Here is a 20,966-nt window from a genome sequence, read left to right on the forward strand (position 1 = left end):
TTGGCTCTTTACCAAGACATGGCGCGTCTGTGTTGGGAATCGCGCGTCGCTGCCTGGAAGCTAAGGTGGCATCAGGCTGGCCTGCTCGCGTCCATTGCACGAGTTCCCGTGATTTGCCGGGACTTGCTCCAATCATGACCGCGGGGCACAGGCCAGGGAGCCTTGTGTTTGCAGTTTTCAAGTATTGACCCGAGACGTACGTTGCTTTTGCTGCAGAAACCATCGACTCCCGGTCAGCTTTACATCATGGCATCGGTTCACCGGCCCAGCCAGCTTTCCCGCCCTCGTGTGGTTTCCACAGCAATTTTTTGGCCCATGCTGTTCCCCTTGGTCAACGGCAGACTGGTGAGCGACTCGTCGGCTTGGTGAAGCAAACGGGCTTACGAATTCGGCTGTGCTTCTTCATTCCCGTCAGACAGATAGCTGTACAACATCCACAGTTTGTTTGATAGGCTATCTGGCTGCAGTGCGAACGAAGCTCTGCCTTTACCCGTGACAATCTCAACCAAAGGCGCGAGCTTTGTCCAGCTCGGTGAAAACACTACGAGTGACAGGAAATCTCCCCAAAAGTTCTCTACTTCCTCCGACAACATGTTTGTCACAGGGCAGACAACTACAACCATTCGAGGTGGCAATGATGACACTACTAGCAAGGTCAGAGTCGACTGGTCGACAGCTCACCGGCCCACTGACGACGGTTTACACCCCATCACACAATTGCAGATTTGGCTTTGTCGAATCTGGGAATAGCGATGCATCGACCACCACTCTTGACACCATCGGCTATGCCTATGGAAGCGATTGTCCCAGCATCAGGTCATGTCTGCCGAGCATGCCAACAGCAGTCCGGCGAGACTTCTACTCGCCCAGTCTCTACTGTCCGATGGGATGGGAAAGGGCGACAAAGATCACCCATGGGATGACCGACAGTGTTCGAGCAATCAACATCCTTCGAGCTCTTTCCACAGACGAAACAGCTGCGTTCTGCTGTCCATCGTGAGTCTCACGGTCCAGAAACTCCGCCAGCCTGGGTTCACCCGCTAACCATGATGACTCGAAATAGCGAATTTACCTTTAGCTACAGCGTCTGGTCCTCAACTGACGCCCTCCCTTACTGCTCGTCAACCATGATAGACGGGACCTTTACCTATTGGACCTGCAACCCTCGAGGCTACAGCCTTGAACAAAGGTTACGAGTGGGCGGGACAGTTACCCTGTCGGCAATCACCTCCGAGCGCCTTGCCGCACAAGCAACTATCACGATGGAATCTCTTCCCAATGTCTATGGGAGACAAAACATGGATGCGATTAACAATAGCACTCAGGCTCCAACCTTGGTGGTTTCGTCAGCTCTCACCCGCGCGCCTGCCATCCAGCTCGTCTGGCGCTCTATCGACCTCCCCGCGGCAGCAAATAACGGAACACCAAACGGCAATTCTCCCTCGGTCAACACCGCCGGGGTAGTGGTGGGCGCTACTGTTGGTGCTGCGGTTGCGATATCCCTCATAGTGTTCGTAATCTGGCTCTGGTGCAGGAAAAAGAAAGAAAAGTCTGGCACTGTGTACGAAACTACGGAGAACACTGGAAACGACGATGAGAGCAAAGCTCAATCAGAATTGGCAGCCGGAAGTGCTGTCGTAGAGCTGTCCACAGCTGGCAGTCCCGAATTACCTGCCAGTCCAATAACACTGCGCAATGCTGATGCTTCTGATGGTTCGTTTAGGGCGGTGGTGCCAACCGGTAGAGCGGGAACTGATAGCAGACCGTCAGTAGCGTATGAGCTGGACTCTGAGCTCGACCGGCGCGATGTCGGCGCCAAGTCTATGTCTGAAGGACATAATGTTCCAACCACGGGCAGACTAGAATAACTACATCCTTCATCTACAAAGAACTACACAACGTAGGTATATTTTCTTTCCACGTGAGTCTCTCTTGTGAATAGCCCTATGACTGGTATTGAACGAAGGTAATATAATGTCTGACTATCTGCGGTATGAGATTACAATCTGAACCATCATCTACACGTCTCTGAGCCTTGCTGGCTACACACAGTAAAGGTAGTCCTTGATAACCTTGGCTTTTTTAATTGTGCCCACCTGACGCCACTTGTGTCTAAGGTACCTATTAGCACTGCTTTGTTAAGGTCGTGAAGTGATAATATCTGTGAGGGAACAGTGGCATCAACGCCATTGCATGCGCCATACCTACCTATGTACGTGCTATTGTTACCTGGTGCGTTACGTTGTACCTGTGCAGCCAGCCAAAGTCAAGAGGCCGATGCTGCGGATAAAGATACCAACCTATTAACCCCAGTCCCCGCCATCCCAGAAAAGCCCACCAATTTAATACAACATCGCACTCTGCCTGTCTGCTCTGATAATTCTCTCCCTCCCATAGCTCCGCAGGCTATACGAGCTATTTGCCCGGACGCATCAATTGTTCGTAACCATCCTGCCGCTTCTGATCTAGTGATATCTAACCCCAAATATAAATATATATATATATTTTTTTTGCTTTTCTAGGGTCTTTCCTTACCGTACTGCTGGTCCACCTGGGCGTTTTTCTTTCTAAAAACTCGATCGGGCTTTCTGAAGAAAAGATAAGCGAGCCTGTGAAGACTCTTGAGGAGGTAAAGGCTATTAAGGGACCGTTTACGAATAAATGAAACGCGAGTATAATCAACCTTAAAGACATCGTTTAAGAACGTTTAGATAGAGAAGTTTACAGAAAACGTTGAGATCAGTGGATCTATCTAAAGCACGATATTATCCAGATAGTGTTAGAACTACTTCGTTCTGTGCGGGTAGAAGAGGGGTAATATATCGGTCTCTGGATCCCGGCTGTTATTCTGCTAGATTTATCTCATTACAGTGACATTATAGTCGGAGGAAGGTTCGTCTTTAGTAGAGCCCCGCCACGGTAAGACGAGAAAATCACTTCGATATACTACGGTTAATCACGATAGCGCTCCCTATCGAGTACTATTTACCGGGCTATATATAGTAAACGCAGCCACTGGATATTACGTCATTATACTCCTCATAGCTAACGGTCTTAGTATAGTAGTATATATTCCTTACCTAAAACAGCTTATATATAACTATAACGCTTGCTGGGCCCGCATACGTAGAATCTATCTTAAACAGCTATAAAATCTCGGTATATTTAAAATATTTTTTAAAGAAATTGTTGCCTGTAGGAATAGATTAAGGTTTTTTTTTTTTTTTGAATCTATATTTCATGAGGGATTGGTCTAGGATACGTTAAACGATGGTCGTACTAGTTCGCTAGTGCAACCACGGAGTAGTAGGTTAACGTAATTTAGATACTTAACATCCTGATATATACCGAATATACAACACCACCCTCACACAACAACCTTGACACCCTCTCCATCCCTACTAAAAATCTTCTTCATATGACTCGTCGCATAAGGGTTACTCATCGGTATACTCACCCCCTGTTCCTCCCCCACCTCCACCCCTCCCCTCCTCACCTCCCAAATCTCCCTTCTCCCACTCCTATACTCCCCCAACGGCCCCTCCAGCTCCCCCCAAGCCTTAACCGCATGCGCCTCCACAACAGGCGTCCAAACCCCCCTATCCACCATCGAACCCCTAAACCCCTCATAATCCCCCACCCCCCTATCCCCCAACATCTCCACCATAAACCGAAAGAAAAACTCCTCGCTCTCCGGATTCTGACTACTAGCAATCAACAGCACGAACCCCACCCACGTCTCAATCCCTATCCTCTTCAAGTTCTGTGACAGCTCGGCATCAGTGAAATGATGCCTCAAACGTGGCATGATCCCCGGTAGAGGAGAGCAAGCGGCGTGAGCACCGTTGCCAACGAAGAAGGTGAAGACAAAGAGGCATATAGCAATGACGTTTTCTGTCGCGGAGAGGGATGTTTCCGCGCGGAGGATGAAGTGGATCAGCTCCCCTAAACCGATGGACATCAGGTTCTGGATGTCGAGGGCGTCCCATTGGCTTGTTGGGCGGGATATATACCATGCTAATGCGTCACGGAGGAGACAGTCGAGGGTGGTGATGTGGTTGATTAGATCGCGTGATACCCCGAGAGTGGTGCATGCGGTTGCCATTGCTGAGCCGGCTTGGTAGAATGGGGAGGAATGTGGGTAGTTGTAGAGCTTTTTGAGGAGGCCGTGAGGTAAGAGGTGGGAGGCGGCGAAAGTGTGGTCGGAGAGATGGGCAGCAGAGAGCTCGTTTCTGTTTGTGGGCTGGTAGAGGTATTGGCCTGGATGGGATGGAGGAGGCAGGCTGAAGACGAGGCGGCAGGCTAGGGAGGTGCACACCCATCTGATGATGAAGGCCTGGAGACCCTTCATCCCGTCAAGACGGGCTATGCCTCCGCGCAAGAACAGCATTCTCTTCAGCCCCGCCAGATGTGCCTGGCGCTGGGAGACGTCTGGTTGGAGGTGCTTCCATGCTGGGTGGTCTTTCAGTGAGTCGCCAGCGTAGAGAAACAGGTTCTCCTCGATGCAGAGCATCTGGAAGACTGTGGCAATGTTTTCGTCGCTCAAGGCCCGCGATGGGTCAGCCAGGGCAGCCTGAATGTGGGAGATGGCTTGGATGCGGTGGTGCATGAACTGCTCCAGTAACGTTGGGGACTTGTGAGGCTGGGCCACAGCCAGCTGCAGGGCTGAAAGGCACAAGACTCCATGCAGAAAGCCAGAGTTCCCAAAGGAGACTGTCACCCAGTACTTTTCTGCCTCGGGGGACTGGTCACCCGTCAGGGGTGTGAGAGTCTTGATGATCACCGTGTTGACTACAGGAAAGTCATAATGTCAGCTAGAAGTCGTCGCTAAAGTTTGAAGTCCGTCCCGACCCACACGCGCTGGCAGTCTGTTGGGCTCAAGACGACGCTAAGCACAGCAAGGTACCTCGACGCATGTATGAGCACGGGGTTACTTACAATACGCCAGCAAATCAGTATCACGTTGGCCCATTCTTACTGACACAGTGCCAAAAGGATCCAACCGACCACTCAGTGTTTGTGCTTGGGACACCAGGGTGGCCCCAGCTTGACAGATGCATAGGCCAACGGCGTATCCGCAATGAACACACTCTACATGATCGGAAATGTTATTGGCATGGTGTTCTTGGAATTTCCCAGCAAATCTGCCATTCGAGCTCGTTGGTTTGGACTGCCCTGGCTTCACACCAGCAGTCGGACGTTGTCTTTTCGAGACACCACCCTTGCCTCGCTTCGGCTTCGGATTCCCGTCGTCCTGAATCCGCTGGGGAGCAACAGCTACGGGCACCTCCTCTGCGATCCCCGCACTGTGCTTACCATCAAACAGTGTGTTGGTAGCTGGATCGCCATCTGGGCTGTCAGAACCGCCACTGTTGCTGCTGGCAGTCGCGTTTGGGGAGTCGTCAGAGCCGAATGGAGCACGTTTTCGGCCGGCCTTGCTCTTGGTCGACCATGGCTGAGCAGCTCTAGCCTTCCTGATAACAAAGGCACGACCTGTGGTAGAGATCTTGTGTCCGGCACTGGACTTGTTGCCAGAATTGACGAACAAGAACTCCTTAACAACGGCCATGTTGTCGCTGTAGTGCTTGGTGACTGTTTCTTCTCCCCCGTTACACTTTGAGTACCGAAATGCAAATACAACGGGGTAGACCGCTTCCCGAAAAAGGCAAATGATAACGGTGTTTTTGAAGATATCGGAGATTGAGAGGCCGTGGTGTTTTTGGGGATGGACAAGCTTTCAGCTGTGGGTTCTAATGAGACGGAAAGGTTAGCGGTGAGATGCCAAGCATGCTCAGTCATGTCCATAATTATCATTCTCCTCTTTAGGCATGGTGTTGCTGGGCATAAGCTGTTGTGTAACAGCGGCTGATGGGGGAGTTATGCTGTGGATAACCCTTCCCCAGTTTTCTGTAAAGCACAGAACCCAGACCACCCTCTGCACCACGAATCCAGATTATTCAAGATCGGAACACCCAACACATCTGGATCAAAAAAGGACGATGTCCCGACTGGCTTGAAAAGAGCTCGGGTCATTAGATAGTGAGGTGAAAAAGGCAAAAGGTAATGGGAACTGTGAGGCTCGAACTCACGACCTCAGGATTACTCTGATGTTAAACCAGATCATACAGTGTATGAGACCTGCGCTCTTCCAACTGAGCCAAGCTCCCTGTCAACTTCTGCTTCACCGCGGCAGATTCACGTCCTAACATAAACCCAGCCAGACAAAGAAAAAATCTCCGCATATCGATGTTGGTAAGGCTGTTGATCAAGAGAGGTTCCTTTGTAAGTTTACACAAGCAATACACCCTAGTGATGTTGGAGGCGGTGAAAAAACTTTGTCATGGTGATGGGCAAAGACTTCATTACTGGTGTATTACTTCGTTCTGGGAATGTTGTCAAAGTGCACCTAACCTATATCGCTTTGGACTGTATTCGCTGTTCCTCTGTGGAGTCCTTATTCTGTAAAGCAGCTCCCCTCGTAGCGATGTTGACCTCCTCTTCCTCTTCGTCCAACCATACCAAATGAGCCCCGCCGCCGTTGTCGTCTTCGTCCTCCGACTCAAGATCATGGGTGTCACTTTCACCATAAGCTCCTAGAGGTTGCTCAGTCGCTTGTGCCTTGACCGGCTCCTGGGTTTCTTCTGGGTCCTGAAGCGAGGGATCTGTGCTCGCCTTTCGGTTTGGTTCTTTCTCTGATGGAGGGTGCCCAGTGATAGCCACAAAACGCTCGTTGACTGGCGAGGCGCCTTTTTGACCGTCGTGGCTCATGGGAAAGCTGTTTTCGGCGGAGACCATTCGGAACTCGCTGGCGAGAGGATTGAGCGTAGACGTGCTACTGATGCTCAAGACACGGTGATGCGGTTCTTTGGGGGCTACAAAGTCCATTGTCGGACTGACCAAAACGGGTGACTCCGGGGGCGTAACTGGTTCCGGTGTCATGATGTCCCAGTCCAAATGTCCCAGACGTTGAAGCCGTAGTTGGTTTTGTTTTGCTTCTTCGTGCTGCTTCATGGCTACGTTGAATAGCACGTACAAGATTCGAAATACAAATATGAGTTGCTGTTCTTTGGAAAATGTGAGAAATGGATGAGGGTGATAAGAGTGTTGGTTTCGTGGTCTTTCTGTTGTGTAGTTGTCATTATTTCCGCTATGTGATTCGACTGGAGACAGAGGGATTGCTCCTGGTGGTGGTGTTCCCGGTGATGCTGTGGGCGATAATGGTTCAGCGGGCCCGATTGTCGCAGCTGGAGGTTTGCGGGGCGCACTTGATGCGTCGCGCCTCGTAGAACCGGGTGGTGGATGGTCGCCAAAAACATGCCTCATCAACTTGTTGCGCGAATCGAAAGCTTGAGCGCAGCGGCGACACTTGTGGCGCGTCGGTGATCCATTTTTGTCCTGGGCTTGACCGTCGGTGGTTGATCTGGAGGCGGTGGACATGGATGCCCAACGCTTCGACTCCATTCTGGATTCTGGTGGAGCAGAGAAAGCAAAAATGGTCGGCGACTGGCCTAGTCAAAGGGTCGTCGATTGAGGGCGCGACTGTGCTCAAATCTGGAGAGCGGCCCCGTTCTTTGCAAGGCTGTGCCCGGAGGTCGAGAGCAGGAGAGGGGAAACTGTGGGTGAGTGAGTGGGTGAGTGGTGAGTTGATGTCGAGGCGAGAGTGGAAATTTGAGGTTGACGAACGAAAATTGTGGGGCTTGACACGCGGTGGTGCTTGAGTGGCAGAGTGGAACGGTGTGGGGCGTCCACAGCCCCCGCTTCAATGCAGCTTCATGTAAGTTGATTGGTTCTGTCTTTTCGTCTCTCAAATAATATCATCTTACAGATACTTCTTGACTACTTCCTCAACCTCCTCCCGACTCAGCTCCTTGATCCCCAGCAACTCATTGTCATTCTTCTCAAACAGACTGCCATATCCCTCTCCCGCGATCGCAGAAGTTATGAACTTGACAGCAAACTTCTCAGGGTCGGGGTTTTCCTTGTTGATCTCAGCCCATGCCGAAGTCAGCAAGTCATCCACCATCACCACCTCGTCAGTCCACTTCTCTCCTGGGGTAAGCTTCTTGGCAATCTCATACACGTCCTTGAAGCTCTGAACAGTGCTCTGGATAAACACCATCTTGTTTTTGGTTTCCTCAGCATGTCTAAAAACTCCCACAACAGCCTTTCCAACATCGGACAGCAGCGAGAAACTGATCTTCCTGTCGCCGCCATCATAGAGGATTGCGTGTTTATCTTTGGCGTTGACCAGCCAGTTGATCTTGAGACCCCAGTCAAAGAACGCGCCATTGACAACAAGGGTGTATGTCAATGTGCCTTCTTTTGCTTTTTTCTCGAGAAGGTCCTGGGCGTCAAACTTGGTTTGGAAGACGGGAAGCTGTCGGACCTTGGCGTTGCGAGTGTGGGAGCCGAACTCGGTGGGCAGGAATCGTTTGACACCTGCCTTGGCGGCAGCTTCAATAAGAAGGAGTTGCTTTTCGGGGGCGCTAATTGGGAGGGTGGAAACCACAGCGTCTTGACCAGACAATGCCGATGTCAACGAGTCGATGGAGTCGTAGTTGACCGTGACGGTTTTGACACCGGGGGGAAAAGTACGAGGTGACTCCTTGCGGACGAGGACGGTGACTGTAAAGTCACCGGCGAGCAGGAGCTGCTCAAGAATTGAGGGGCCCAAGTTACCGGTTGCCTGAAAGAATGTTAGTCTTCGAATGAGTTTGGGGAATGAGAAAAGATCACCACCTACACCGGCGAGTACAACGTTGGTGATGGAGGCGGACATGTCGGTCAGGGAGGCAGATGTGATATGACTGAAAGCACAATTGATGAGATGTTATGAGGTAGGTGTCGAAGGCTTGAAACAGATGGGTGCTTTGTAGGTAAGGTAAGTCGATCGATGCTAGGAGAAAGGACTTGAACAGCAGGATACTGCGCCCTTTTATAGAAAGATTGTAATGGGCAGCTTTCAGCAAAGTGGTATCATCCCTCCGTCCCATACGCTCATCCAGATGAGTTTTGGCTTATTCAGCCCCAGCTAATTAGTTGAGGCAGGTACCTAGGATACCAATCCCGTAAGATCGGCTGTTTTACTAGAAGAAACATAGCGGCGACTACGTGACAGTGAGGAATTAACGGACCAACAGAATTTTGTATCCCACATGGCCGAGATAAAAAGGATCCCAGCGCAAGGTACCACTGAAGGAGCGCATCTTTGCAGCTGCGTCTGGTTTATTGATGCAGGCAAAAAGATAAGCAAAAACATCCTCCTGAAAGAAGAAGGCCGTCGAATCCCTCCAGGCTGTTGAGATTGTAATCGCGTGTGAATTCCGATAGTTGTAAGGGTAGCAAGGAACTTAAAGGCACAGCTAACCCTAACCCCAAGGACTCTCAATAGGCCATTTGACTATTTTTCAAGGCCTAGTAACTATGTTTTTCGAGGCCTGGTTCAGTGTTCTGGAGTGCCAGTCATTTGCATAGCGTGGCCAAGTACCTAGCTAGTGCACTGTTATCATCAACTTGGCATAGAAACGCGAGTACGAATCCTTTTTAACGGAATCCCCACATTCCACATGCCACATGCCACATAGCCGGCATTCCGCTGCGGCTTTGTCATCACTGCATTGAACACATCTTAGGTGAGAAAACCTCCATTCAACTTCACTTGTCCTTCTCCTCCCGTAGTGTTCTAAACTATCCCACCCGACTTGAAACTATCCCACCTTTCCGTTACTACAATCCATCACTGATCATGACCAACCAGGCGTCGGAGGCCCAGCCACCGGCATCACCGGTATCCAAAGCCACTCGGTTTGTCTGCAACGCCCCGGGATGCCGCAAGAGCTTTACCCGGAAAGAACATCTGACCCGACATGCGAAATCACACAGCTCACAATTGCATTATCACTGTCATATTTGTGGCCGGAGATATGCCAGGAGCGATGTCTTCAAACGTCATGTGGAATTTCACCCCAAAAACACCATCCCAAGCACCAAGATCGTCGCCTGCAATGAATGCCATGACAAAAAGCTCAAGTGTGACGATGGAACACCTTGCCGTCAATGCGACCGACATGGGCTGGAATGTGTACGCAAAGGGCGACCATCTCGAGAGCCGAGGACACCACCAGAAGAATCATCACCAGCCCATGCCATTGACAACACTTCGTCCAATGGAACGTTCAATTACGGGAGTAATAATCTTGACGAACAATGGCATGACATGCATTTCGAGACGCCTGGCCTAAATGAAGCTGTGCATCAACCAGAGCACTCATCCTCGGCTCCTCTCACGCCCCCTACATCACTCTCAACCGATGCTTCACAGTTCAACAGCACACCACTCTGGGTACTGCTCCAAAATATTGATGAAGCAACTACTTATTTTCTCCTCGAGGTCTTCTTCACCGAAGTACATCAATATTGGCCCATTCTTCATGTATCCACCTTCAACATTGGCACCGTGTCTGATCTGCTGTTGGGATCCATCCTAACCCTTGGCAGCTGGATTACTGGGAGAGAGGAACACAAGACTTTGATTCCGGCCGTCTATGAAGAGGCTCTGACAGCTACCCGGGTGGTATTGTCTCCCCATTTGAGTATCTCCCTTGGGTTGAGCTAACAGCTATTCAAAGAACGTCACCCCTTCTTTACACACGCTTCAAGGACTGGTGTTGTTGGTGGTATATAGCATTTACAACATTGTATGTTACAGCTGCCGAGCATTTTCAGGTTTTGTTGCTGACTTGTGATAGAATGACGAAATCGGCAAGGCTGGTGGCCTTACTTCCCTTCTCATTCAAAGTTGTCGCTGCATTGGGATTTTCAATGGCAGCCATTCACTTCCCAAAAGGCTTCAAGATGATGCGTTTACGTTTTGGTTGGCCAAAGAGCAGCTTCATCGGTAACCAGTCCCGTCCTCAAAGTCCCTGCTATGTTCTGACAATGATTCCAGGCTGGCATTCACGGTATTCCGTCTCGACACATACCAATCCGTCCTTCTAAACATTCCCCCCACAGTCCGCTACCAAGAGCTCTACATCCCCTTCCTCGCCTCCCCCTTCATATGGGAAGCCACAGACAATGACGACCTCGAGTATCGCCTCCAGCAACAGCCAAAACCCGAAGGTGTCAAATCACCACCACTGCTGAGCGGCTTCCACCGTGAGTTCATGTACTCGCCAACACCCTACACACCCAGCATCCCCCTCTCCCCAATGGACCACCACCTCACCCTCTGCGCCCTCCAAAATCCAATATGGGAAGCCTCGGCCTTCGCAACAGACATGGAGATATCCCTCCTCAGCATCCCCAACTCCCCCGTCTTCGCCGCACGCACGCATCTCGACCGGTGGCGTGCCCGGCTTGAAGCTCAAACCCAACAAGCCTTCCAATACGATGTCATCGAAGAAATCACCTGGACGTTATTCCACATGTCAAAGATCACCATGCACGCCCCCTTACCCCTTTTGAGAATCCACTCTGCCGCCCCCTCAGGCAAACATCGTGATGTCGACACGGAGAAGGTTGCCACTAAGCTGGGGATCTGGAGGGGGAGTCCCTGTCCGAGGATGGGTGTTATCTCCTGCGCGGAAGTATGCCAGTTGCTGAGCCGGAACCCTTTTGAGTTTGACTCCAATGCCAGGAGGGATAAGCTTAACCCGCTGGCTACGCCGGCCTTGCTGATGGCTGCCATTGCGGTGTGCTCGTATGCTGCGGGTGTTGGGCAGAAGCAGGGGGGTGGTTGTCCGGCGTGTTTACCTGGGTTGGAGCATGAGCAGGGCGGGTGCGTGGATATTTTCGCAGGGAAATGTCCTCAGTCTCAGGAAAGGGTCAAGGAGTGGGAAGCGACGGGGAGGGGGTGGCCGGTTTGGGGATCTTCGGGGATTGTGTTATGTCGATGCGGTCTTGATAGGCTTGGGGAGTGGTTCCAGCAGGAGGCCGTACTGGGGAGGGACGAGACTGCGAGGAGGGAGCTTGTGGCTTTTGTGGAGGGGTTGAAGTGCGGTTTTGAGTGATGTTTGGTGTCCAGTGTATTACCTACTCGCCTATGGCGAGGGATGCGAGACGCTATACATGGCGAGATACATGAATGAACCGTTCAGCTTCGAGAATAGAGAATAGACGTAACAATTCATGCTCTCTTTGTCCATAGCCACAGTTAGTAGCGTCGAGGTCGCTGCCATGCTGCATGATGCAAGTGTCTTTTTCTAAACCCCACCATCATCATCAAATTTGCAGCACAATTCTCGAATATCTAATTGGCCTTTAACATTTGTGCCGCGCATTACAATTTTCACAAATCCGATTCTAGCACAATTGTGCACGGTGCGCGGCTTACCATCCAAATGTCGCTAAAACTGATGGAAAAAAGAAGAATGGCCTTCCCAGGTATAAAGCAAAAGGATGTGTCCCCTCGACCGGAATCGAGCCGGTGACCTTTCGGTATCAATAAACAACATTTACAGCCGAACGTGATAGCCAACTACACCACAAGGGGTTTTCTTTTTGGTGTGGAGGCGCTGTGCGATTAGGGCTTGTCAACGGTACCCGGGCTGGGTTCGGTGTCCGGCATCGGATGTGGGCCTGAGCAGCCAGAACTTCGGAACTGTTCTCTGTGGCTGGGACGGACATCTCTCGCTTGGCGCGCTCCCTTCCCCGGTTCCAGTTGACAACTCAGACAATTGAGGAACAGAGAGACAGCCGCGATAGCCCTCACCGCTGAACCAACCGAAATATTCTTCCAACCTTTTCTTATCAATGGCCCACTGACCAGACTTATCGGTTTGCTGCCCAAGCTGAAAGTGTGGCAGCACAGGCTCCAGCAGACACTCCAGCAACGTCCATGGGGTCCAAAAACACCAAGATGCATGTCTCGGAACAAAAAATCACAAGGCTTGATCTCGAATAGATTTTACCACTATCACAAGCCTCCCGCGCCCCCCCAAGCTGGGCCCTGTGCCGCTACCCCGCTCAACAGCTCAAGTTTAGGGGTGCCACTTGGTGCTTGTTGGAGTGTTTGACAACCTGCGCCCTGCAGATATTTCGACCACTCTAAATCCCCATTGGCCGCTCCCTTGGGTCAAGCTCCCTCTGTCTGCATGCAGAGTTGATCCCTTACCAAGCCAATCCCATTTTTGAAACCTTGCTGTGCCAGATGGTCCGCCACCAGAAGGCCGTGAGGAGCCATGAGGGAGGGGCGGAGTTGGTCCAAAGAGCCAATTGATTTTCTCATGGCCAACTGGCATCCAAGTTTGGCATCAAAAGACACCACTTTCTGCTGGATTACCTTATGCATTCCGCGCCGCTAGACACACAGACATGCCCAAGAAGGCTCTGGACCGCTTCAACATGGCCGCCATGTCTCGTCGGTAACCCATCTATAACCCGGCCCCTGGGACTTTGACCCGCGATCCACGGGCTTGCTCTCCAACTCTCACAAGTTGACGACACCACTGTGCCATGCAAATTCGTGACCATGGGCGCATATGTCTCTACCGGATCCTGCATTGCCCATTATGGCATCCAGCCCAACTGCACCTTCAATGTCACAGGCACAAACGATGCTTTCCACCACCTGGGAGGGAGCATGAAAGGCGAGATTGAGGGTGACCCTGACATTGCCGGAATTGGCGTAAGGCCTCTCTAACCCATTCAAGAACTCATGAGGCTCAACTGACATTGTCACAGGTACTTGGGGCCTTCCTCGCTGTGACCACAATATCCGTAGGCCTAGCCTCAGCGAGTACGTTCTGGTGGTTTTCCAAGAATGTTCTCCATTGGAAGTCACGAACAGCCAGAGAGTCAGTCAACCCACCTTGGCTCACACTCGCCAATAGGGTTATTCAGGATCCAGAAGCTGACAGTTTCGCAGAGAGAAGTCACTCCGTAAACGCAAAGCCAGTATATCGCAAATCCTCGAAGCGCTCGTCATTAGCTGTAGCGATCAACAGATCTTTACTGGCGGAGCATATGCCATCACCCTCCGATATGCCAAGGCCTGCACCGTCTCAGCATACCACTACAATGTCGTCTCCAACATCCTCCTCGTCACCTGCGCCACCCATCTGATGGCTGTCACCGTGTCCAGCAACTACTGGGAACATCGCTTTGTTGGAGGACTCCGACTCATCGTCACCTCGCTCGTCTATGTCATCACTGGAATTCTTTTGTCCAACCGCGGTGAGCCCGACCTGGGCTTCCCAACCCAAGTTCCAGCAAACAATGAGACCCACAGCTTCATGCTCCTACCCGCCGCTTGCTTCCAGACAGATGGTATCAGGCTCGGCACAGAGCTTGACAAGTCCTTCAAGGTTAGCTCCGCAAACGAGTTCTTCAACGGCCAGGTTCATGGATGGACGCAGTTCATCATCCTGTTCTTGTTCTACTTCCTGGCTGCCATTGTGAGCGTGGGCAGACTTGTACGTCGTGGGCAGGATCACAATGGCAGGAGAACAAGGTTTATTGCCTGGTTCAAGCTCAACCTCAGGCCCCTTTTCCGATGGAAGAGGTTCTTCTACATTCTCTTCGGCTTGTATCTGATTGCAGGTATTGCCGTTTCTTGCTGGACGGTTGTGACATCGGCTCTCTATGTGTTTGCTCTTCGCCGCTGGGTTCACGGCTCTGGCTGGTATGTTCATTACTCCTCCTTCGATCACTTTCTAGCTAACGCAAGTTCAGGATGGAACCCATCGATGAGGAGATTCCAGACCGGATTGCTGAGAACGATCCTTCCACCTTTGGCCAGCTTGTTCCTGTCCTTCTGATATCCTTGACTCTCTTCACCTTCATGCAAGTCATTAGCGGTAAGTTTGGTAACACCACTTCCGGCGCGGCCCGGGCTGACTGGTATCCTAAGATCGCGTCACGCTTCGGCGTCGACTGTCCAACCGGCGCAAGAAGAATATTGAAAAGCACAACACACCCACTGTGGTTCAATACGATGGTGGTGGGTCTGACTACCCCGAAAACGGGCATGGGTTCAAGCTTGGGAAGTCCGTCGTGGTAGGAGTGGCAATCAGTGAACCAGACTTAGACCCCCCAAAACCAATCGATATCGAAGCGGCCGGCGGAAGACGCAGCCAAAGCCGCAGCAGGGATGGAAGCAGCACCGGCACCACCACTCAGTCTATTCACCGACCTTCTCAACCGCAAGTCCACTCCCCTTCCCACACCCGCACCCACTCTCGCCAAAACAGATCATTCTCCAGTCCTCGTCCTCCTCAAGGCTTTGGAACACCTGAGCCTGGCCATCAGTCTCCCATGCCCGGGTTTCAAAGTCCCGCCTTTCCGCAGTCGCAGAGTCCAACACCTCCTATAAGCCAAGGTCCACTGTCGCAGCCAACGTCAGGTTATGTAGATCAACCTGACTTTCAGCTGCCAGCATTCGACTTCGGACCGGGTGTTAACCCCAATGGTTCGGCGCAAAGCTTGCCATTGAAAGGGGAGGTCCACTCTCACCAGCGAGGCCCCTCGGACGTCTCAAGTCTTTCACAAGCAAGCTACACACCTTCTCACAGCTCCCACCACGTCTCCCAGCTGTCTCAAGGATCAGTCGCACCGCCTGTGCCGAAGAAGTCTAGGTCGAGAGAGCTGAGAGAGCAACAAGCGCAGCAGCAGGATCGACGGCCTGGCCCACAGGGAGGGTTTGGCCTTGGGGGAAGGGACGCTTCTCGCACGTTTTGACACCTTTTTGTCGTGATGTAATGATTTGATTTATTGTTATGATACCACTTTCGTTTGGGAATACACAGCTGTAGTAGTACACAATGATCTTTGGGCATGGTTTCCTTGTAAGGCATATGGCCCGGGCGGTATAAATGAACGGACAGATGGCGATGTTTATGATTGAGGTCTAGTATTATTTAATGATGAAACATTCGTTGCCCTGTCGGACTCTGGTTAGGTATTGTCGGATATGGCCAAACAAAACCAAAGTTATTCCCCACTATTCTGAGATTGGGACTCCTTCCTCATTGTCACTGCCCATCACCCCTTCATGCCCACCAACACGTTCTTCATCCTGCCCAATGGAAAACGGCAAGCGTATCCGCCCAGTCCTCAGATCCTTCTTGGCTTCCCAAACAGCCAACATGGCCAACAGCAACGAGCATACCCTGTTATTCAACTTGTCAGCCATTCCCTCTTCAACCAAGAGCCAAATCCTTACATTGTTATCAGCCCTGTAGTAACCGCACTCTGCGTAACGATGCAGCTGTTGATCTCAGGGGGATAATGAGAACTGAACCGTGTGACCCCTGTCCCGTTACAAAACGGCCATGTTTGTCGCACTGTCGAAATGGAGGTGAGAATCCCTAATCCGATGGCGAGAATCATGACGCTCATCCAGGTAGAGCACAGCTGAGTGAAGACATCCGGCCTCTTTCCATTGGATAAGGCGAGAAGGGATGAGGAGGTGGTGTAGATCCATTCTAGGGCAATCAGGACGCACTGGTATCATGCCGGGTTAGGTACTGAAGTGAGAGGGGTGGGTAGTGGGACGCGTACAGAAACGACATAGATGACTTCACCCAAAGGAACTGACGCCGCTTCCTGACCGGGGTCGCTGCATGACCAGTAGGCGCAGAAGTGGTGGTTGTGCATCCAGATGAGGTAGCAGACACTGAAGCATGATATGCTGAGGCTTGAGAACTGGGTGAGACGTAGGAGGTAGCAGGCTGCAGCGGTGAGTGCCTCGGCGGACGGTAGGTGTAGTGTCGTGGTTGCAGTATGCATCTTCGCGGAAAAATTCAAATGAGGATTTTCTTTGGAAGAGAAAGAGACGTGGTGCGGAATTGCCGGTAAATTACCAGGTGGCTGGCTTTTGAAGCTGTTGAGGGATGGGGGCTGCTTCGGATTCCGAATCAGCCGCAAGTCACACTAATGAGGGCGCCCAAGTTGATCTTCCGTGACAAAACTCTCATGTTGGGCGGTGGGCTCCGCCCATTGAGGATCACGTATGTAGATTCATGCTTTTCGCAAAGGCTCGGGAATAAAAGGTGTAAAAGTCTTGGGATTTGTGGAGAGAACTTATCACAGCACCTACATAAGGACCTAAGCTACATATACTCAGGCCAGTCTTTGTTTTCTCGCCATGTGTCGCCTCCGCTGGACCACCACATTGGTGTGCTTCGCTGGACTGTCCGTCTTCAACGAAGCTACCGCCTCGTCCCCAAGATCCCGAGTCGCCCGCTGAGACTCAAATACATGGGACGTGGCCACAACCCGAACTTTTTCGGTGCCAAGAACCTTGACAGCCTCCACCAAAAAAATTGTTGTTGCGATTTTGTCTTCATCCATGACATGTTCCATAACGTCTGAGTCGACGACGATGTGAGCTGTGGGAAACCCCTGGAGAACTCGCTCCAGGAGAAGCAGCCACTCTTGCTGAGTAGATGCCTCTTTCAGCTGCGCGATAGTGATGGGATACTGTGTGCTCATGGCAGAGCGGTTGATCTCAAGAGCCTGGTAAAGTTGAAGAGTTGTTGTTCGCAGCCGTAAGAACAGGTGCGGGTGCGGGGGGGTTACCGCCTTGAGACGAAATAGCCTGCTGGAGCTGGGATGGTGGGTGTTGGTGCTGGGCGCCATTGTTTGGTTGGAAACCGTTGCCGGCTTGGGTCATGCCAACTCGAGAAGGGTATGATTGTCCTGTGCAGGTTGGACGTTGGGGTTGAGGGCTGGATAAGAGGAGTCCGCTTTGGTTGCTGGGCTGTGACTCTGTAGCTGGGAATGCATTCGGTTTTGCACTTGACCGTGTCCCCGGGTCTGACTGTATCCCTGAAGTTGACTATGGCCGTAGCCTCGAGTTTGATTGTGGCCGTAGCCTTGAGTCTGAGTATGGCTGTAGCCTTGAGCTTGAGGCTGTCCGTATACCCGAGGTTGAGTATGGCGGTAACCCTCCGGCTGAGACTGAGCGTGTCTCCAAAGCTGAGCTTGAGCATAACTCTGAGGCTGAGCTTGACCATAAATCTGAGCTTGGCAAGAACCTTGAACCTGACCGTATTGATAATGCTGGGTGTATCCCCGTGTCTGGCCATGTCCCTGCGCCGGCCCATATCCTTGAGCATGGGTATAGCCGTCAATGCTGATTCGGACATATGTTCGGGCTGGTGTCATTATTGAAGGACGGCCAGGCCGCTGATGCGCCTGGCTATCTGTAGACAGACGAGGCTCATTTGGAGCTTGTATCAGGCTGTTTGCTTGAGGCATCGCCTGCCTAACTGTCATTCTGGATTCGACAAGTTGCGTCTGGCCGCGCTGGGTCTGTGCTCCGTTCTGAACAAATGCCTGCATTTGAGCATATGTTGCTGATCGCCTCGCTGGGCTCTGAACCTTGCCTTGTTGCCGACGGGCGGAGGCTGTGTTGTTGACATCTTGAAGAGTGGGCAATGCGGCGCCTAACTCGGTGAGGGTCTGTAGTCCAACTGAAGAGCCACGAGATGACATCCGAGGCATAGCCTGGGCCTGAGGTGGTGCAACTGCTGACGGTTGTGAACCCGATCCAACGGGGGTATTGACCGACGCAGAAGAGGCGGGAGATGACAACCATTCTCGAGGTTACATCAGCTGTCACTGATTTGAGACCCGAATACTTTGCGTCACTAGCACAAACGTCTGCTACAGCCTTAACCCTCCCATGCCTTACCCCTCCTGGAATGTACCAGACAAGATTTTCCATTCCATCTCTTCCATCTCCATTCTTTCTTCTCTTTCCATCTTTGCCCAACCCATTCATTTCATCACCCAGGGAATCTCATTACCATGGGCTCCAACAACCCCAAAAACGACCCCGCCTCTTCCAACTCCTCAAATCAGAAGGCCACCGCACATGGGGCTTCGTCATCTACCGCTGCCCCTACTCCCCCGACTCCTCCCACCTCTGGACACGCCTCCTCACAGGCCTGAAACCCTGCACCCACAAATCACTTCAGGGCCACCCCCCCCGACGGCACCACCGCCCTCTCCAAGTTCAAGCTGACAACCATCGAGGATAACATCCTCCTCAACGGCGCAACAGCTGACATCGTCCGGGAAAACTTCAAGTCTTGGTCCAACGAAGCAATCACCCGAGAGCAGCCCAACAAAGTCGGCGGTGGGGTGCGGGATCCAAACCAGGAAAATGGGGATGAAGAGGGGGACTTACCGACACGTTCACCGAGGTATAGGTTTTGCATACGCGCCAGTCAAGAGGTCTTGAACTCTTTTGAGGAAGGGGGAGATGAAGAAGATAGATTTGTTGATCTCGTTCAGCGGGATTGGATGCCGGGTAAGCCGTACACAGACCGGCGGACGGGGAGGGTGTATGATGACAAGGTGAAGCCGGCGATTGAGGGGTGTGATAAGAGGGACGTGGGGTGGATGAGGGTTGGGGCGAGGAATGTGATGGTGGATATATATGAGGAGTTGAGGGGCTATAATGACTGGTCTTTGTGGTACAAGAGGCCGTGTGAGGTTGTTGTTTGCTGATGGGATCAGGGTTTGGCCATGATGACACGAGGCGGGGAACATGTTTTCTTTTCTGAGAATGTTCAATTCTGGGTATCCATAATTTAATTTGACGTAAAAAGAAAAAGAAAAAACCCACAGGAAATCCCAGGCATGCAAGATACGCTTCAACAGTGGCCCTGCCCACTACACTACACCAAAACAAAAAACTAAGCTTGGCTGGGTATCCATTCAGTCCACAATGGCAAATACCTTCCTAATATACCTCCATGCTGTCCTCCTCTTCATCATCTTCCTTCGAGAAAGGGCATTCGGTATGCCATGTTGATCCAGTAATATCCTCAAACTCTCTTGCGGAGCCTGCGTGTCGAAATAATAGGTGCCCATTCAGAGCTGGATCATCATTCCGCTGCCGTTCTCGTTCCTGTGGGAATTGAAAGTCGGCTACACACACACCACTGACCTGTGCCAAGATTGCCTTCCACTTGCGGTGGTTGCCTTGCATTTTCATGTGGAAATACCCATATGCCGGGCTGGAAGCTGTCTTTGTGGCAATGTCGAAGTAACCTCCTCGTGTCCTTGTAGCTGTCGCCGGATCCGCGTGCCACATCTCGTGGCTCAAAAATCCCACATGTGCTATGAAAAAGTGACAATCTTCATCCCCTTGCAGAACCCGAAGCAAAGACCAGTGTTCCCCATACGCACAAGGCGTGATGGGCGCCTCTGGGTCGGAGTCCTTGAAGACCAGAGCGCCCTCGTGGCTCAAAATATGGCCCCCTTGCCGTACAAAGTAATGGGAAACACAGGCGTGGGCGCGCGCAGCTTTAATAGTTCGTCGGGATTGGGGGGAATGTACTTTGTGCCGTCATTCAAGGAGGATTCCATGCTGATGTCAATATCTATGTCCATGTCCGGATCGGTGCTGATAAGCCGAGCGTCTGTCAAATCCGACCAGGTGTGATAGTTTGACTCTGGATCGTACTGCCATTCCCAGAAAGTCTGCCGAGGTATCGCAGAAGCCGCACCGTCCGTTGGGTTGGGCTTGGGGGAAATGGCCTCCTCGCAACTGATGAGAATAAACCCTTGGGCAGGGGTAGTTCTGCAAACTCTGTATCGTTCCCATGTGTGCCTGGGTTGATCGTAGTCTCCGACGCAAAAGTCGATGGCTTTGATGAGCGATGCCAGGTCGTAATTTGTCTCGAAAACTTGCACAAAGGCTGACTGCATGTTCATGACATCCTCCGCCCGAGCCTCGTCCTGCAACTATGCACAGCCCAAAGTGATCTGGAGAACGGGTTTGTTGAGATTTCAAAAGCGCAGTGGCAGCAGCGGGAGGACATCAGGGTTGGATATGCGTATGATCTCGGCGTGGGGATTGATTCAGCTATTCAGCTATAGTGACGTGTCTGGTCGCACCGTTATGCGTTTGTTGTATGTGTTAGGGTCCATTTTCCATGCGAGACTGAAGTTGATAACGCGATGGACATCACAGCTCATGAGCTCGAGCCTCAGTGCAGAGGTTGACGAGG

General features: G+C 51.7%; 8 protein-coding genes and 2 non-coding genes across 10 annotated transcripts; 5 read left to right on the forward strand and 5 right to left on the reverse strand.

Moving 5' to 3' along the window:
- Positions 1 to 237: 237 nt before the first annotated feature.
- QC764_405675 (uncharacterized protein) lies at positions 238 to 1,920 on the forward strand. The gene is made up of 2 exons (XM_062946858.1): positions 238 to 996; positions 1,064 to 1,920. The coding sequence occupies exons 1-2, from the start codon at positions 635 to 637 to the stop codon at positions 1,866 to 1,868; spliced, it is 1,167 nt and encodes a 388-aa protein (XP_062800872.1). The 5' UTR covers positions 238 to 634; the 3' UTR covers positions 1,869 to 1,920.
- Positions 1,921 to 3,367: 1,447 nt separating this feature from the next.
- Positions 3,368 to 5,788, reverse strand: QC764_405670 (uncharacterized protein; the record flags this gene model as incomplete). The annotated part of the gene is made up of 2 exons (XM_062946857.1): positions 4,939 to 5,788; positions 3,368 to 4,791 (listed from the first exon to the last, which is right to left on the reverse strand). The coding sequence occupies exons 1-2, from the start codon at positions 5,567 to 5,569 to the stop codon at positions 3,368 to 3,370; spliced, it is 2,055 nt and encodes a 684-aa protein (XP_062800873.1). The 5' UTR covers positions 5,570 to 5,788.
- Positions 5,789 to 6,064: 276 nt separating this feature from the next.
- On the forward strand, positions 6,065 to 6,167 carry QC764_0070450. Its single transcript has one exon. It is a non-coding gene; the product is annotated as a tRNA-Met (tRNA).
- A 244-nt stretch (positions 6,168 to 6,411) lies between these two features.
- Positions 6,412 to 7,659, reverse strand: QC764_405660 (uncharacterized protein; the record flags this gene model as incomplete). Its single annotated transcript, XM_062946856.1, has 1 exon — positions 6,412 to 7,659. The coding sequence occupies exon 1, from the start codon at positions 7,459 to 7,461 to the stop codon at positions 6,412 to 6,414; it is 1,050 nt and encodes a 349-aa protein (XP_062800874.1). The 5' UTR covers positions 7,462 to 7,659.
- Positions 7,660 to 7,788: 129 nt separating this feature from the next.
- Positions 7,789 to 9,026, reverse strand: QC764_405650 (uncharacterized protein). The gene is made up of 2 exons (XM_062946855.1): positions 8,744 to 9,026; positions 7,789 to 8,686 (listed from the first exon to the last, which is right to left on the reverse strand). The coding sequence occupies exons 1-2, from the start codon at positions 8,777 to 8,779 to the stop codon at positions 7,820 to 7,822; spliced, it is 903 nt and encodes a 300-aa protein (XP_062800875.1). The 5' UTR covers positions 8,780 to 9,026; the 3' UTR covers positions 7,789 to 7,819.
- A 653-nt stretch (positions 9,027 to 9,679) lies between these two features.
- QC764_405630 (uncharacterized protein) lies at positions 9,680 to 12,134 on the forward strand. Its single transcript, XM_062946854.1, has 4 exons — positions 9,680 to 10,573; positions 10,629 to 10,697; positions 10,749 to 10,897; positions 10,949 to 12,134. Exons 1-4 carry the CDS (start codon positions 9,746 to 9,748, stop codon positions 12,009 to 12,011), a joined length of 2,109 nt encoding a protein of 702 aa, XP_062800876.1. The 5' UTR covers positions 9,680 to 9,745; the 3' UTR covers positions 12,012 to 12,134.
- A 270-nt stretch (positions 12,135 to 12,404) lies between these two features.
- On the forward strand, positions 12,405 to 12,493 carry QC764_0070490. Its single transcript has one exon. It is a non-coding gene; the product is annotated as a tRNA-Tyr (tRNA).
- Positions 12,494 to 12,622: 129 nt separating this feature from the next.
- On the forward strand, positions 12,623 to 15,933 carry QC764_405620 (uncharacterized protein). The gene is made up of 5 exons (XM_062946853.1): positions 12,623 to 13,627; positions 13,684 to 13,796; positions 13,868 to 14,623; positions 14,674 to 14,798; positions 14,852 to 15,933. Exons 1-5 carry the CDS (start codon positions 13,472 to 13,474, stop codon positions 15,676 to 15,678), a joined length of 1,977 nt encoding a protein of 658 aa, XP_062800877.1. The 5' UTR covers positions 12,623 to 13,471; the 3' UTR covers positions 15,679 to 15,933.
- QC764_405618 (uncharacterized protein) lies at positions 15,811 to 16,805 on the reverse strand. Its single transcript, XM_062946852.1, has 3 exons — positions 16,501 to 16,805; positions 16,163 to 16,443; positions 15,811 to 16,109 (listed from the first exon to the last, which is right to left on the reverse strand). The coding sequence occupies exons 1-3, from the start codon at positions 16,726 to 16,728 to the stop codon at positions 15,941 to 15,943; spliced, it is 678 nt and encodes a 225-aa protein (XP_062800878.1). The 5' UTR covers positions 16,729 to 16,805; the 3' UTR covers positions 15,811 to 15,940.
- Positions 16,806 to 17,061: 256 nt separating this feature from the next.
- Positions 17,062 to 17,433, reverse strand: QC764_405617 (uncharacterized protein; the record flags this gene model as incomplete). Its single annotated transcript, XM_062946851.1, has 1 exon — positions 17,062 to 17,433. The coding sequence occupies one exon, from the start codon at positions 17,431 to 17,433 to the stop codon at positions 17,062 to 17,064; it is 372 nt and encodes a 123-aa protein (XP_062800879.1).
- Positions 17,434 to 20,966: the final 3,533 nt, after the last annotated feature.

This window comes from Podospora pseudoanserina, chromosome 4, assembly GCF_035222485.1.
Source record: "Podospora pseudoanserina strain CBS 124.78 chromosome 4, whole genome shotgun sequence".
NCBI classification, from domain to species: Eukaryota; Fungi; Ascomycota; class Sordariomycetes; order Sordariales; family Podosporaceae; genus Podospora; species Podospora pseudoanserina.

Excerpts from the sequence above, each read along its gene's own strand:
- QC764_405675 (XM_062946858.1), top strand. The coding sequence starts at position 635 with ATGATGACACTACTAGCAAGGTCAGAGTCGACTGGTCGACAGCTCACC. Across the intron at positions 997-1,063 it reads GCTGCGTTCTGCTGTCCATC|CGAATTTACCTTTAGCTACA; the intron begins GTGAGTCTCACG and ends GACTCGAAATAG.
- QC764_405650 (XM_062946855.1), bottom strand. The coding sequence starts at position 8,779 with ATGTCCGCCTCCATCACCAACGTTGTACTCGCCGGT. Across the intron at positions 8,687-8,743 it reads CCAACGTTGTACTCGCCGGT|GCAACCGGTAACTTGGGCCC; the intron begins GTAGGTGGTGAT and ends ACATTCTTTCAG.
- QC764_405630 (XM_062946854.1), top strand. The coding sequence starts at position 9,746 with ATGACCAACCAGGCGTCGGAGGCCCAGCCACCGGCATCACCGGTATCC. Across the intron at positions 10,574-10,628 it reads CTCTGACAGCTACCCGGGTG|AACGTCACCCCTTCTTTACA; the intron begins GTATTGTCTCCC and ends AGCTATTCAAAG. Across the intron at positions 10,698-10,748 it reads TATATAGCATTTACAACATT|AATGACGAAATCGGCAAGGC; the intron begins GTATGTTACAGC and ends GACTTGTGATAG.
- QC764_405620 (XM_062946853.1), top strand. The coding sequence starts at position 13,472 with ATGGGCGCATATGTCTCTACCGGATCCTGCATTGCCCATTATGGCATC. Across the intron at positions 13,628-13,683 it reads CTGACATTGCCGGAATTGGC|GTACTTGGGGCCTTCCTCGC; the intron begins GTAAGGCCTCTC and ends ACATTGTCACAG. Across the intron at positions 14,624-14,673 it reads TGGGTTCACGGCTCTGGCTG|GATGGAACCCATCGATGAGG; the intron begins GTATGTTCATTA and ends ACGCAAGTTCAG.
- QC764_405618 (XM_062946852.1), bottom strand. The coding sequence starts at position 16,728 with ATGCATACTGCAACCACGACACTACACCTACCGTCCGCCGAGGCACTC. Across the intron at positions 16,444-16,500 it reads AAGTCATCTATGTCGTTTCT|TGCGTCCTGATTGCCCTAGA; the intron begins GTACGCGTCCCA and ends GCATGATACCAG. Across the intron at positions 16,110-16,162 it reads ACTACAGGGCTGATAACAAT|GGTATGCTCGTTGCTGTTGG; the intron begins GTAAGGATTTGG and ends GTTGAATAACAG.